We start from the raw sequence: 11,982 nt of genomic DNA, 5'->3' as shown, positions 1-11,982 counted from the left end.
CCTGTGCCAGACTGTCAGTTTAAGGTTGTCCACAGGATGCCCTGAAGTAGACAAACATGTGATTGTCTTGAAAAATGCCCTCAGAGGCTGTAATAAGTTTCATGTCAGTGTGACCACTGAATGAGACACATCTGCTCATCTTTACTGACTCATCTGGCCTTCTCTCCCGTCAAAAAGGTGGAGTTCAGTCTGAACACTCAGTGTGTCCAAACTGGTACTGTAGGACAGAACAAAGTCATCGTATACAATAAACAGTGTTGAACAGTGTTTTGAATAAAATCTGGCAACAACATAGTTCATAATAAAGTATGCAAAATACATCTTCTAAAAAGAAGTAAAAAGAAAATCATAGTATTTCATTTATTTTTAATTTAGAGATTTTTTTTTCGTACACTTCATGAGAACGTTGATTAGGAACAGGCTGTATACAGGTCAGCGTACAAGGACTTACCCAGAAGAGATTCTCTACTGCGGTCACATGGTGACACCCAGAGTAATCAATTCCTTTCCCATGTATTTACACATTCAAATTAAACCACCAATAAGCCACGTGAATGGCAACCCTCAAAGAAGAGAAGAATAGGATTCCTTATTGAACATACAGCTATATCAGATTGTTGTTCATCCACAGGAATGACACTTCTGACAAGTGCGTTGGCTGTGAGGCCCATTTAGACGGGATGCTTTGGATCGGCTTTTAGGCAGATGCCGGTTGTCACGGTGACGGGCGGCATGGATGTCAGTGGGCCTGTGATACGATGGGCTGGCAGCGCGGGCACAGGCAGTCTGCCGACTCGGCCGTGTAGCGGCGGCAGCGCGGGCACCGGGCGGCCGCCGTGGGCACTGCGGCTATGCTGTAGGCGCTGTCCTCTCGTATGACGCCACCTGAGACGCCCACACACATTTGTACAAGTCAAACTAAGCTTCGGCATATCACATATGTGAAAGAGGAGTTGTCATGACAACAGTGAGTTTGGAACTTATTGGTTGGTGTGTGTGTGTGTGTGTGTGTGGTACCGGCAGAGTGATACAGTGTTACAGCAGTAGAAGGAAACGTGGTGTTCATTGAGATATGATCAAATTCCATATGTTCAGAAGCTGTTTGACAATGGGGACTAGAACCTCCATCTATCAAAGTATCAGTATTTATCCATTCATTCATTCATGCTCACCCTCCAGGTTGATGAGGAAGGTGCCGTGGCTCAGCAGGGCATCGGGGGGCAGGTCACGGGGCAGCGCGCAGGTCAGGGTGACACGCGCGACTGTCATCAGCTCAGCCAGCTGGGAGGAGGTGGAGGAGGCTTCCTCTTGGAGAGACTGTGGGTGGAGCGGAGGAAGGTCATTGGTTTATTTCCCTTTATGGAGACAAGTTCCTACATGCTAGAAGCATTTTTTATCAAGCAGTGAAGGTAGTACATTAGTTTGCATCCTTTTATCAGTTCCCTCCATCTGATTTACCTCCATGAGCTCAAACAGCAACCCGGGCTCGATGGCGATGGTCAGGTCGTACTGAGCGGCGTTTTTCCCCGGAATGGAAGAAAGGAAGGAGTCTCTGATGGCACAGGCCCCCTCCACTGCCTCCTCCAGTCCTGGCCTTCGCCACACCGAGCTGCTTTTGATCCAGCCACTCCTAAATAACGTCTCGCCTTCTGCAGGAGGGGTTACGGTTCAGGAATACTCTTTGATGCCCTGCGTCATACATTGTACCTCCACAACACGTACCGTCATGTCCCGGCGCGTGGAGGTACACCTCTTCAGCCAGATGGGGCAGGATGGGACTGATCGATCTGGTCACCCCGTCTAGAATTTCCTCTAAAACGGTCTGACAGGATCTTCTGCCCAGAGAGTCTTCTGGATCGCAGTACAACCTGCATCAGAGAGGCAGATTAAAAAGGAATTAAAAAGAATTATATATAAATAATTAGAATTATTCATTATTTGTGTTAACAGAGAAACAATAACAAAAGAATGACTGTTTACCCAATGGTAATGGAATTGTTTTCACAACAACATTGATTGTGAAGCATTTTTACTTTTTGTGCAGTTTCTGCTTTAAAAACGCACTGCTCTAGAATGTTAAAATAATTCATCACAGTCAGAGTTTAATATCTAACAACCCTGGTGACAAAATTGTCGAAAGGGCAAGTAAAGAGACAAGAAGACCAGGAGCACAGCTGAACCACTCGTGGTGCTCATCAAGTGGCGAGCCTTCACCTGTCTTTGATGATGCTGAAATAGAAGCTGGAGAGCTCTCTGTTGATGAAGGCTTGGAGGACACGGATGGCTCGGCCAGCATCGTACTCACTGTAGGCGTCGGTCACCTGCGCACACACACACACACACACACACACACACACACACACACACACACACACACACACACACACACACTTTGGTAGACAGGTACACTCATTCAGGTTGGTGCTCATGATACCTATGGGGCATAAGCCCACCTTGATGCTGTACTCGCGGAGCTGGTGCAGCATGTACTGGTCGATGTAGTGCATCTGTTTGGGGTCCACAGCCTGCGTACGTGGGTCGAAGCCCTGCAGGTTGCCCAGCAGGAACTTCAGAGTGTTCCTCAGCTGAAAAGAGAAGAGGTGACGGAGTGAATAGCTGGAGGAGAAGCAGCCGGTGGCCCTGTGTCTTCGCTGCTCTGCTACCTTTCCGATGCTGTCTCTGGCCGAGTTCAGGGCAGAAGGTCCGATCTGAACCTCAGAGAAGATGTTGGACTCCGCCACCCACCACCGCAGCACATCCGCCCCGTAGGCTGGTGTACTGGGCTCCTGAAGAGGGAATCAATGTATCTACGGATCATCTCAAATCACTAAAACATACAACTTGCATCGCAGATAACATTTTAGTTTAGTTATATTCAGTTATTGTGGTTAAAGGAGCCCAGAATGGGCTTCGGAGGAGCCCCTCCCTCGGGACACGCCCAAGTCAGCTGAAGGAATTGGTTCAGTGCGTTGCAGTTGGTCCAAGATCCACACAGTTGGTTGGCAGCAGTGTTGGCCCTACCATTGAGGTAGGGTGGAAACACTGTAGAGTAGGCTCAGTAGTAAAAGAAACCGTCATGTAGTAGTAGGCTCATTTCCTCTGGCCACTGAACGCACCATTGCATAGAAACTACAAACTATTGCCATGGGAGACGTCTCACCTTCCCTCCATTAATGACTACATCAGGATCCACAACGTTGCCCAGAGACTTGGACATCTTCTCTCCTTTCTCACTGACCGCGAAGCCGTGGACCATCAGAGACCTGCACACACACACATCAGTCTCATGCCTTGACTTGTATATTATTGACGAGGAGGCCTCCATGACACAGTGCAGGTGTGGGGTTTGAATGAGGTGGACATCTAGGAGAACATCACCGCTCACAAGCTTCTTGTAGCCATGTCTACGGCGTGTTCCCATTCATTTAAATGTGCATCCACTAGACTGCAGTCATTTGTGCTGCTGTGGAACCTGGACGGCGTGCTCACTTGTACGGGGCCTTGTTCCTGACGGCCACGCTGGTGAGCAGCGAGGACTGGAACCAGCCTCCGATCTGGTCCTTCCCTTCCACATACGCATCCGCCCTGGTGTCCGACTCTGCAGAGAAAAGAGGCAGAACCCAGTCGTTTCTACAGTCATACACACACACAGATTGGACTAACTAAGCGGTCCCAGAGGAAGAGAAGTGTCCGGAAAAGACCAGCTGGTATTAGTGTGGGAATCCAACAGCTTAGCATGCGTGCACTCAAAGGGGACCAAAGACACGACAAAACTAAGCGGCTTCTTTGTATCCGATTAGAACTCGAGGTGGTTACAGCTTTCATTTAGACAGCTATGTGACGGGCTCATCAGGCTCCATCCTGAACGCAAAGTCCTAGCCACAGAGAGGAAGAGAGGGGGGGGGGGGGCAGGGAGTGCTTCTACATTGTGTTATTAATAAACACTGGCATTATAGGACATTTACAAGCAGATGGGACAAAAGCACAGGAAGAAAAGGGGACACGTTTGAAGACAGAGGCAGGGGGGGGGATGGCCGGTGAGCATCAAACAACCTGCGACCAGAGGTTTGCGGAGCGGAGCAGGGAGCCAGCTGAGAGGGGACTCCGCCGTCTCTCCCTCCGTCTCCTCTGCAAAACCAACACACAAAACCCAAAACCCACATTGGACAGCTTCCTCATTTTTTGTGTTGTGTGTTATGGTCAGCTGGTCATAAGAGGGGACTACAGAGAGGCTTCTACAGCAGCCCTGAGTGGGAGCTGAATAGTTCTCTCTCCTGTGTGGATTTATAAATACTAACAATAAAAGTTCCCGTTTTCATTTGACATAACGTGCTGACAAACCCTTTGTGGAGAAAATAAGACTCACTTGGACGCGGGATAATGTCATGGGCCTCTGGTGGCCAAAAGGAGCACTACGACAACAAACACCATGAAATATCCACCTGACCACGGATTGGGTGAATATTACAGCTGTAATAGAGTCGCTTACCACTGTTCTACTGACGAGTATAGACACGTAGAACAGGGACCTGCTATGCCGCCTCTGTGGGCTCAACTCAATGAATGGACATCTTCCTCTAGATTTATATATGTGTGTGTGTGTGTTTAATAAACGACACAAACCATGTGAACAGCCAGTATTTCACTGACGTCTTGGTATGATGATGATGACAATGATGAGGACAGACAGGTGATACTTTAGTACCTTCCAGTACAGCAGCCCATGACGCTCCGCTGTCAAACCAGATGTCCAATACGTCTTCTCCACGAACGTAGTCAGTCACTGGGCCTGCGTCACTCTGAGAAACACCAGCACAACACAATGGTGACTCATTAGCTGGCAATCAGGGATATTCAGGGCTCGGTTGATCACATCTCACAGCCGCTAAGTAGAAGAACCGTAGCTGAAAAGTATCTGCAAAACGCTCCATTAGTGTTCAGCTGCTAGAAGCTGTGACCTTGTGTTCCTGAAGGGAAAGTGGAGTAGAGTCAAACATGTTTAATCCTTCTGGCTACGGCCAACAAGAGGTGGAACCAAAAATAATGAATCAATGTCGAGCAGCTCTCACTAATCAGTGTCTACTCTTTTCAAAAAAGCAATTAAAAATGAAAAATGATTCTCACACACACAACACAAACCTTCTTCAGCACATTGTCTGGCAGCAAAGTTTCAATAGGAAGCTGCCACCAACAGTCACTGCCCTTTTCTTTGAAAAGCGTTGCTATGTGGGACACGATGTGTCTGCAGGGACAGAAACAAGGTTTATTCATAGACATTAGAATAACAACAACAAAAGGTTATTAAGTGCTTCATGTGGTTTAACCTTGAACAAAAAACATTTTAGGACGGCTATAGCAAAACAAAAAGACACAGCAGTAATTGAGTAGCACACCGTTTGCGTGTGTGTGTGTGTGTGTGTTGTACCAGCTCACTTGTTGATAAGAGCCTCTCCGGTCTCTCTGTGGTAGAAGACGGGGATGGGGACACCCCAACTTCGCTGTCTGGAGATGCACCAGTATGTCCGTCTGTCCAGCATGCTCAGCAGGCTGCCCCTCGCTGACTCTGGCAAAACACGCACCTTCTGCAGGGCCTCCTGGACACACACACACACACACACACACATTAGAAACTAACTGCAAGTGGGAAATGTCTCCCTGGAGGAGCACATTGCGCTGCGTCCTCAGCAGTAGCTTCACCTTGGCCTTGTCTTTGAGGGACGCCGTGTTGATGAACCACTGCTTACTGGGCCGGATGACGACAGGCTGCTTCGTCCTCCAGTCGTACGGGTAACTGTGGACGCACTGCTCCTCCTTCACCAGAGCGCCGGCGTCCTCCAGCATGGAGATCACTAGCACACAAACACCGGAGAGAGATCAGCAAAAGGGCACGTGGGGCGCAATAGAGGCGTCTTGGTCCTTGCGTACCTCGGTCAGTGCCTTCCTTCATCACAGGCAGGTTCTGTAGCTCAGGGCCGGCCAGTTGGGTGAACTTGCCGTCCTCATCAACGATACACTCCTTGGGTGGAAGAAAAACATCCACACATACAGTTAGACACAGAGGACCAATCATGACTTGCATGGTACAAACACCAAGCTTTTATCCATTCACCAAAGGTTGACATGTAAGAAACAGAGTGTACCACGGAGAGCTTAAAGTGAGAGGCCACACTGTAATCCTCCATGCCGTGAGCAGGCGCCGTGTGGACCAATCCCGTTCCTTTTGCCATGGTCACATGATTGGCCGGCAATAGCGGCACCAGCTTGTCGGGAATTGTGGGATGTGTGCATATACCACCCCCAAGTTGGGAGCCTTGGGACAGAAGGACACGGGACATTAGCATGGTTATGTTTGTGTCCTGATGGGTTGAACGCAGTGTGTGTGTGTGTGTGTGTGTGTCAGCACTACCTGTGAAGGTGCCTACGGTCTCCAGCTCTGTGCCCAGCAGTGCTGCCACGCTGGCTGTGCGCTCAGTGGCCACCAACAGCAGCTGAGAGTTGTCCGCCCTGTTCACCACCGAGTACCTGCGAGCAACAGGGACGCCGAGTCTGTACGGGACGCTTTGACAACGGACAGTTTTAACTCCTCAATCCGTATCGAGCACTGCTAGGATTCAAATAGACTTTTCACTGTCCACTCGGGGATTACCTTCCTTAGAAAGACAGCAGATATTCCAAAAAATCTTTTGTTTCAGCCTCTTAATTGTAAAAATGTGTTTTCTTTGCATTGTGTGATAATAAACTCATCAAATTTGGGTTTTAATCTGTAGGTTCGGACACAAACATTTTTCCTGATTTTTCAATTCTTGCTTTATGGACCCAATACAATCTTGAAAATGTTTGAACAAATCGCTTAATTAAATACAGTGAATGGAGTCACGCTGTATCCCTGCCATCCCTACTCACTGGGCGTTGGGCATGTAGCAGACGGCCTGGTTAGCAGGAATGGTCCAGGGCTGGGTGGTCCACACCAACACAGAGACACCACCCTCCAATCCTGCAGAGGGTAACACACACACACACACACAGTCAGAATAATTCTTTAATATTTAATAGCTTAATAAACGGGCTGTGCGTGTGTGTGTGTGTGTGTGTGTGTGTGCGTGTGTGTGTTACCATCTGGGGCCATCCCGGGTGGCAGTGTGCTCAGGGGGAACGTGGCATAGATGGCTCTGCTAACATGCTCGGGGTTGTACTCCAACTCTGCCTCTGCCAGGGCCGTCCTACAGAGGCACAGAGACCGGATTAAAGCAGAGCACCGTAATCTCATCAGTAAGCACGTTGTCAAAAACTTTAAATATTGACGCCTCCATGGAGCAACCTCTGCATGAGCAAAGTAACTCTAGTACCTCGATGAAGGGGACCAGAAGACTGGTTTGTAGTCCTGGTAGATGAGCCCCTGAAAAGAATTAAACAGATCTATATTAGACTTTAATAACTAATGAACCGCCAAGAAGCAAAATCTGCTCTAATCCCACTCCTGCACACCACAGTAATCCCATGTGCAAGATAGCACATCGTTGCCCACCTTGCTGTGCATCTCTTGGAATACTTTCAGCTCAGCGGCCTCATAGGCGCCATCGTACGTGTAGTAGCACTGGTCCCAGTCAGCCATCAAGCCCCAGCGCTGGAAGGCAGCCTTCTGACGAGCTATGGCCCCCTGTGCAAACTCCCGCGCTGTGGATAGGATTGAAAACATTACAGCGGCTGCAACGCCACGACAGCGGCCCCGTTCCTCCAGCCTCCTGTCGCCCATTACCTTTCTGTCGGATCTGCAGGGGGCTGAGGCCGCTGGTCCCCAGCTCCCCCAGAGCCTTCAGCTCGATGGGCAGCCCATGGCAGTCCCAGCCCGGGAGGAAGTGGATCTGCCGGCCCCTCAGCATCTCAAAGCGGTTCCGGATATCTTTCAGGATCTGCAGCCGACAAGCGAATTGAGCGTTTGATTGGACAGTGTCACTGCTGAGAGCTTGGAGCTCCTACAACAACGGCTGAATGGGGCGTGAAAATGCACCGTGACAAAGGCAGGGTGTGAGGGAGGATACTCAAAGGGGATCACCTTGTTGAGTGCATGTCCTACATGCGGGTCTCCGTTGGCATAAGGAGGGCCGTCATGTAAACAAAACTCCTTCTTGGCCTTCCGCTCCCTCTGCCAGGAGTACAGATCTGCAAATCCACAATCCTGCAAAAGCACCGAGAAGCACCGCATCATCAATATCAATCGATCTGTAAGAGTGTTTAACCATTAAAATAGAAGAGCAGGTTAGATTGGATGTTAAATCCAAATATGCACGCCCACTCCCCGAGAGAGCGATACCTCACCTGCAAAACACGTATTGTCAATCCTTCACATTATACTACAACAATATTCCCAGTCTGCGTAATTCAATCTGTTTTACAAGAGGAGCGTGCAGATCACGTGCTAGAAAGCGCGCAGTGGGTGGAATAGCTCGTCCTACCTGCTGTGTCTGGACTTCTCGCTCCAGTAGCTTCTGTCCGGTGAGTTTCATCGGGAACTCAGACCGTGGGAGGAGCACCGTGTCTCGGTACAGTGCCGGAGCAGAGCCGCTCTCTGCTCTGACCTCGCCTGAACTTAGACACCGACAGCGGCTCGAGCTGAAGGAGAGAGTCCGGTGGAGGAGGCCGTCTCCCGGGTGTGACCTCCGTCCCAATCTCGCCACCGTCCGGCTTAGTGCCGAACCCCGGCACAGCAGCATGGCGAGGCGGAGCGGCTCCGTGGACAAGAAACCCACCAAGAACTGAAGGATGCTCGCTTGTTTCGGAGGTTTGACAGAGCGCAGTTTTTGACGGTGTTACGTTCCGCCCTTTAACTAACGCTTTGTTTCTTCCGGAAGGAATTGATGCAGGGACAACTACGGGAACTCCGTTGGGCCAAACATGTCTCTTTCAGGTTATTCAAAAATAATGTGTTTCAAACTGTTGCTGGAAAACGAGACTTGTTTGAGAATGGTAACTCAAACAGTTACAATTGTGACTAAACCGCACCATCATTCAGATTTAAAGTACTATTACGGTTACTGACAGTCTGTTTGAGTGGTTTTATTTTGGAAATTTCCTACCAGAAGTTGGCGCATTCCTTATTTTACGCTTGACAGCGCTCGAGAAGAGTTTTCATCGACCACAAATGATTATTAAAATAATGACAATAATGCAAATAGCTATAAGTTGTTGTTCTTAGTTCTGATTAACAATACAATGTTCTGAGAGTAATTGATTGTAGCTTTTCTCAGAACATACAACCATGTGGGGGTTGAACAGAATATTGGTAAAACGAAAGATTACATTACATTTGCATTGCTTTTATCCAAAGCGACTTACAATAAGTGCATTTCCACATAGAGATACAAACTCAGAAGAACATGTAACAAGAAAGTACAATTTTCATCAAATAAGCAGTTTCAAAACAGGTTATAGATAAGTGCCATTATAAGTACAATTTAAGTGCCACGATTTGTTATCTTATCTTTTTATTTGTTGTTGCTTTGTGTTTTAGTCAAAGTAGAGTCTAAAGAGGTGTGTCTTGAGTTTTCGACGGAAGATGTAGAGGCTCTCTGCAGTCCTGATGTCATCAGAGAGCTCATTCCACCATCTGGGAGCCAGGACAGCAAAGAGTCACGATCTCGCCGAGTGCTTTTCTCTCAGTGAGGGAGGAACAAGCCGCTTGGCAGATGCAGAGCGGAGTTTTCGGGTTGGGATGTAGGGTTTCACCATGTCCTGGATGTAGACTGAAGTGACTTTATATATACTGCTGGTGACGTCACCCACTCAATACCGCCTGCAGTTCAGCCTATGACATTTTGCCTTCAGGTAATGTCGGAAAAACATTGATACAATCAAGAGTTGGTTATATTTCTGTGCATGAATATTATCAGATATTTAGAATATCGTGTGCTCACTGTATAGGTTTTATTTTGAAGGTTTCCCCCCTTGGAAGGCAACATGTCATAGGCTGAACTGCAGGCGGTATTGAGTGGGTGACGTCACCAACAGTATAAAGTCACTGCTGCATCTCTGGAGTCAATCATCCAATCCGTCGGCTAACCGAATAGATCCGATCTGAGGGGCATAAGCTACTCGTCCTTCCCGCCAACATGAACAAGTTGTTTGTCGCTTGCCTCCTGCTGGCTCTCCATCTCCTCTCATCACAGGTTAGTAGTGCTTTGTGTTGTTGCTCCTCACTGGCGCTGGCTACTTTATCACTTAACTTAACACTGTTGTAGCAACTTGCAACTTATGTCTTTTTAAACACTTAACTTTTAAAAATTGTCTCAACGTTTTGGTTGAGTTTTAAGCTTGCCCAATTTGCGTAGACGTAACGATTATTTTAATTTAATTTTCTTCTGCGGCTGTTGTTTTGTTTACGCATGACTTCCACGTGCACAATGGTACATTTCCATTCAAACAGGCTCGCGGACAAAAAAACATAACTGCTGCTCTCGTTCGTTGCAGATGATCGACGCCGCTACACCGGCCACGGGCATGACTTCCTCCACTAACGGCACGTCCCCCCCGAACGCTGCGGCGGCACCGGACGCCTCCTCGCTGCTGCCGCTGCTGCTGGCGGCTGTGGCCTCGCTGCTCCAGTGCTGGTCCTGATGGCCGGCCGGACGGAGCACGCAGAGTTGAACTCCAACGAAAGGCTTCTCTTCAACACGACTTGGATTTTTCTTTGTCTTCTTCTTTTTTTGTTTGTTTTGAAAGACCACGCACTTCTCCGTTTTACCGTTTACGCGCCCTGCTGCAGAGCCTTCCGCAGGTCTCTGGGTTCAGTCCGATGTATTTTCGGTTGTGTGATGATGATGATGATGATCCAGGATTTTGAGCCTGGTTGTGAACAAGTTCAGCAAAGTTCAAATTCTTGTGTGACGTTCTATTTCAGATTTTTTTGGTAACTAATAAAATCTTTAAATTCTAAGTGACTTCAGACTCTTACTGCACTTTTCTTGCTGCAGACTTCTAAAGCCCAAACTTGAAAAGCTGTATACTTAATTCCCAGGGGCGAATTTGTTTTAAACAGGATTTCAAAATGCACACTAAATGAAAATGGCGGTGTAGGAAATATGAAATTAAGGTGACATTCAAGTATGTACTGTAGCATACTACCAAAAACAAGTCCTCCAGCCGCCACGGCTAAAAAGAGCCGCTTGTCTCCTAAATTGACAAATCTTCAGGTATCTTTGACTCGTTGCCGTTCATCCTCTCCATCAGGGCCCCCAGCTTCTTCAAAACCGGTTCTTCCTTTTTGAAGCCGGGATCTCCTTACCACTATCTCTACCCCGTAATCAGTGCTACAGAGGTCTGATTCCTAGCAGCATTCCTGCGGGGCGGTCACAGAACCGTAATGCTTCTTGAGTGGGATCAGGTGATCAAAGATAAGAGTTCTTCTTTAGGTGGCCGCTGGAGTGTGATGGTTGGAGGCCCTCCTTCACCTGTCTCCTCTGGCCATGGTAGGCCAGGAGGAACCAGTGTTTAAGCACCGCTGTTTGTTTGCGTGTAGAGTGGGGGTTGGATCACTGGTTGTATGCTAGTGAGATGCTTAAAAGAATAGCCAAGGGGACGAGGGGGTGAAACTTGTACTTCCCTTGCCTTTTCCAGTTACTGTGCATTAGGCAGAGACGCTTGTTCTTAAAAAAGGGTTTTATTAGACAATACAAAACCAATATAAGCGCAAATCACTAAAAACAGGATTAAGATCATAAAAAGCAGGCAAGTTAAACACGGCAAACAAAACTAAGGAAAACAAAATAAACCCAAGATTACAAAATATAAAGTAGCAAAGCAGCAGCAGGTTCTTTCTGTACAGCACAGGACCAAAAGGGGGGGGGGGGGGTTATTGTATTGTATACAGAATTTAAGACATGAGGGCTTCTTTCTAATCATCAAGTCTGACTATGACGTGCTGGGAAACAGCGTGCGAGCATGCAGCAGACAGCTCAAAGGAAGGTTGATGTAACTTCCTCGTACGTA

General features: G+C 48.0%; 1 protein-coding gene and 1 long non-coding RNA gene across 3 annotated transcripts; one reads left to right on the top strand and one right to left on the bottom strand.

Annotated features, from left to right (window-relative positions):
- Positions 1–257: 257 nt before the first annotated feature.
- On the bottom strand, positions 258–8,826 carry iars2 (isoleucyl-tRNA synthetase 2, mitochondrial). Of its 2 annotated transcripts, XM_037487143.2 has the most exons (24): positions 8,454–8,826; positions 8,054–8,176; positions 7,757–7,910; positions 7,526–7,674; positions 7,347–7,396; positions 7,114–7,220; positions 6,904–6,994; positions 6,407–6,522; positions 6,141–6,310; positions 5,926–6,016; positions 5,698–5,849; positions 5,434–5,594; positions 5,140–5,242; positions 4,706–4,799; positions 4,054–4,128; positions 3,490–3,598; positions 3,161–3,263; positions 2,664–2,786; positions 2,454–2,585; positions 2,215–2,321; positions 1,723–1,868; positions 1,459–1,649; positions 1,173–1,317; positions 258–885 (listed from the first exon to the last, which is right to left on the bottom strand). In XM_037487143.2, exons 1-24 carry the CDS (start codon positions 8,709–8,711, stop codon positions 740–742), a joined length of 3,096 nt encoding a protein of 1,031 aa, XP_037343040.2. In that variant the 5' UTR covers positions 8,712–8,826; the 3' UTR covers positions 258–739. The 2 variants fall into 2 exon arrangements, with proteins under 2 accessions (XP_037343040.2, XP_037343041.2); XM_037487144.2 differs by lacking the exon at positions 4,054–4,128 and having other exon boundaries at positions 259–885.
- Positions 8,827–9,960: 1,134 nt separating this feature from the next.
- Positions 9,961–10,930, top strand: LOC119227661 (uncharacterized). The gene is made up of 2 exons (XR_005121367.2): positions 9,961–10,163; positions 10,465–10,930. It is a non-coding gene; the product is annotated as an uncharacterized LOC119227661 (long non-coding RNA).
- The last annotated feature ends 1,052 nt before the right edge of the window (positions 10,931–11,982 follow it).

The sequence above is a fragment of the Pungitius pungitius genome, chromosome 14 (genome assembly GCF_949316345.1).
Source record: "Pungitius pungitius chromosome 14, fPunPun2.1, whole genome shotgun sequence".
Taxonomy (NCBI): Eukaryota; Metazoa; Chordata; class Actinopteri; order Perciformes; family Gasterosteidae; genus Pungitius; species Pungitius pungitius.
This window is presented reverse-complemented; position numbering and strand designations above follow the sequence as displayed.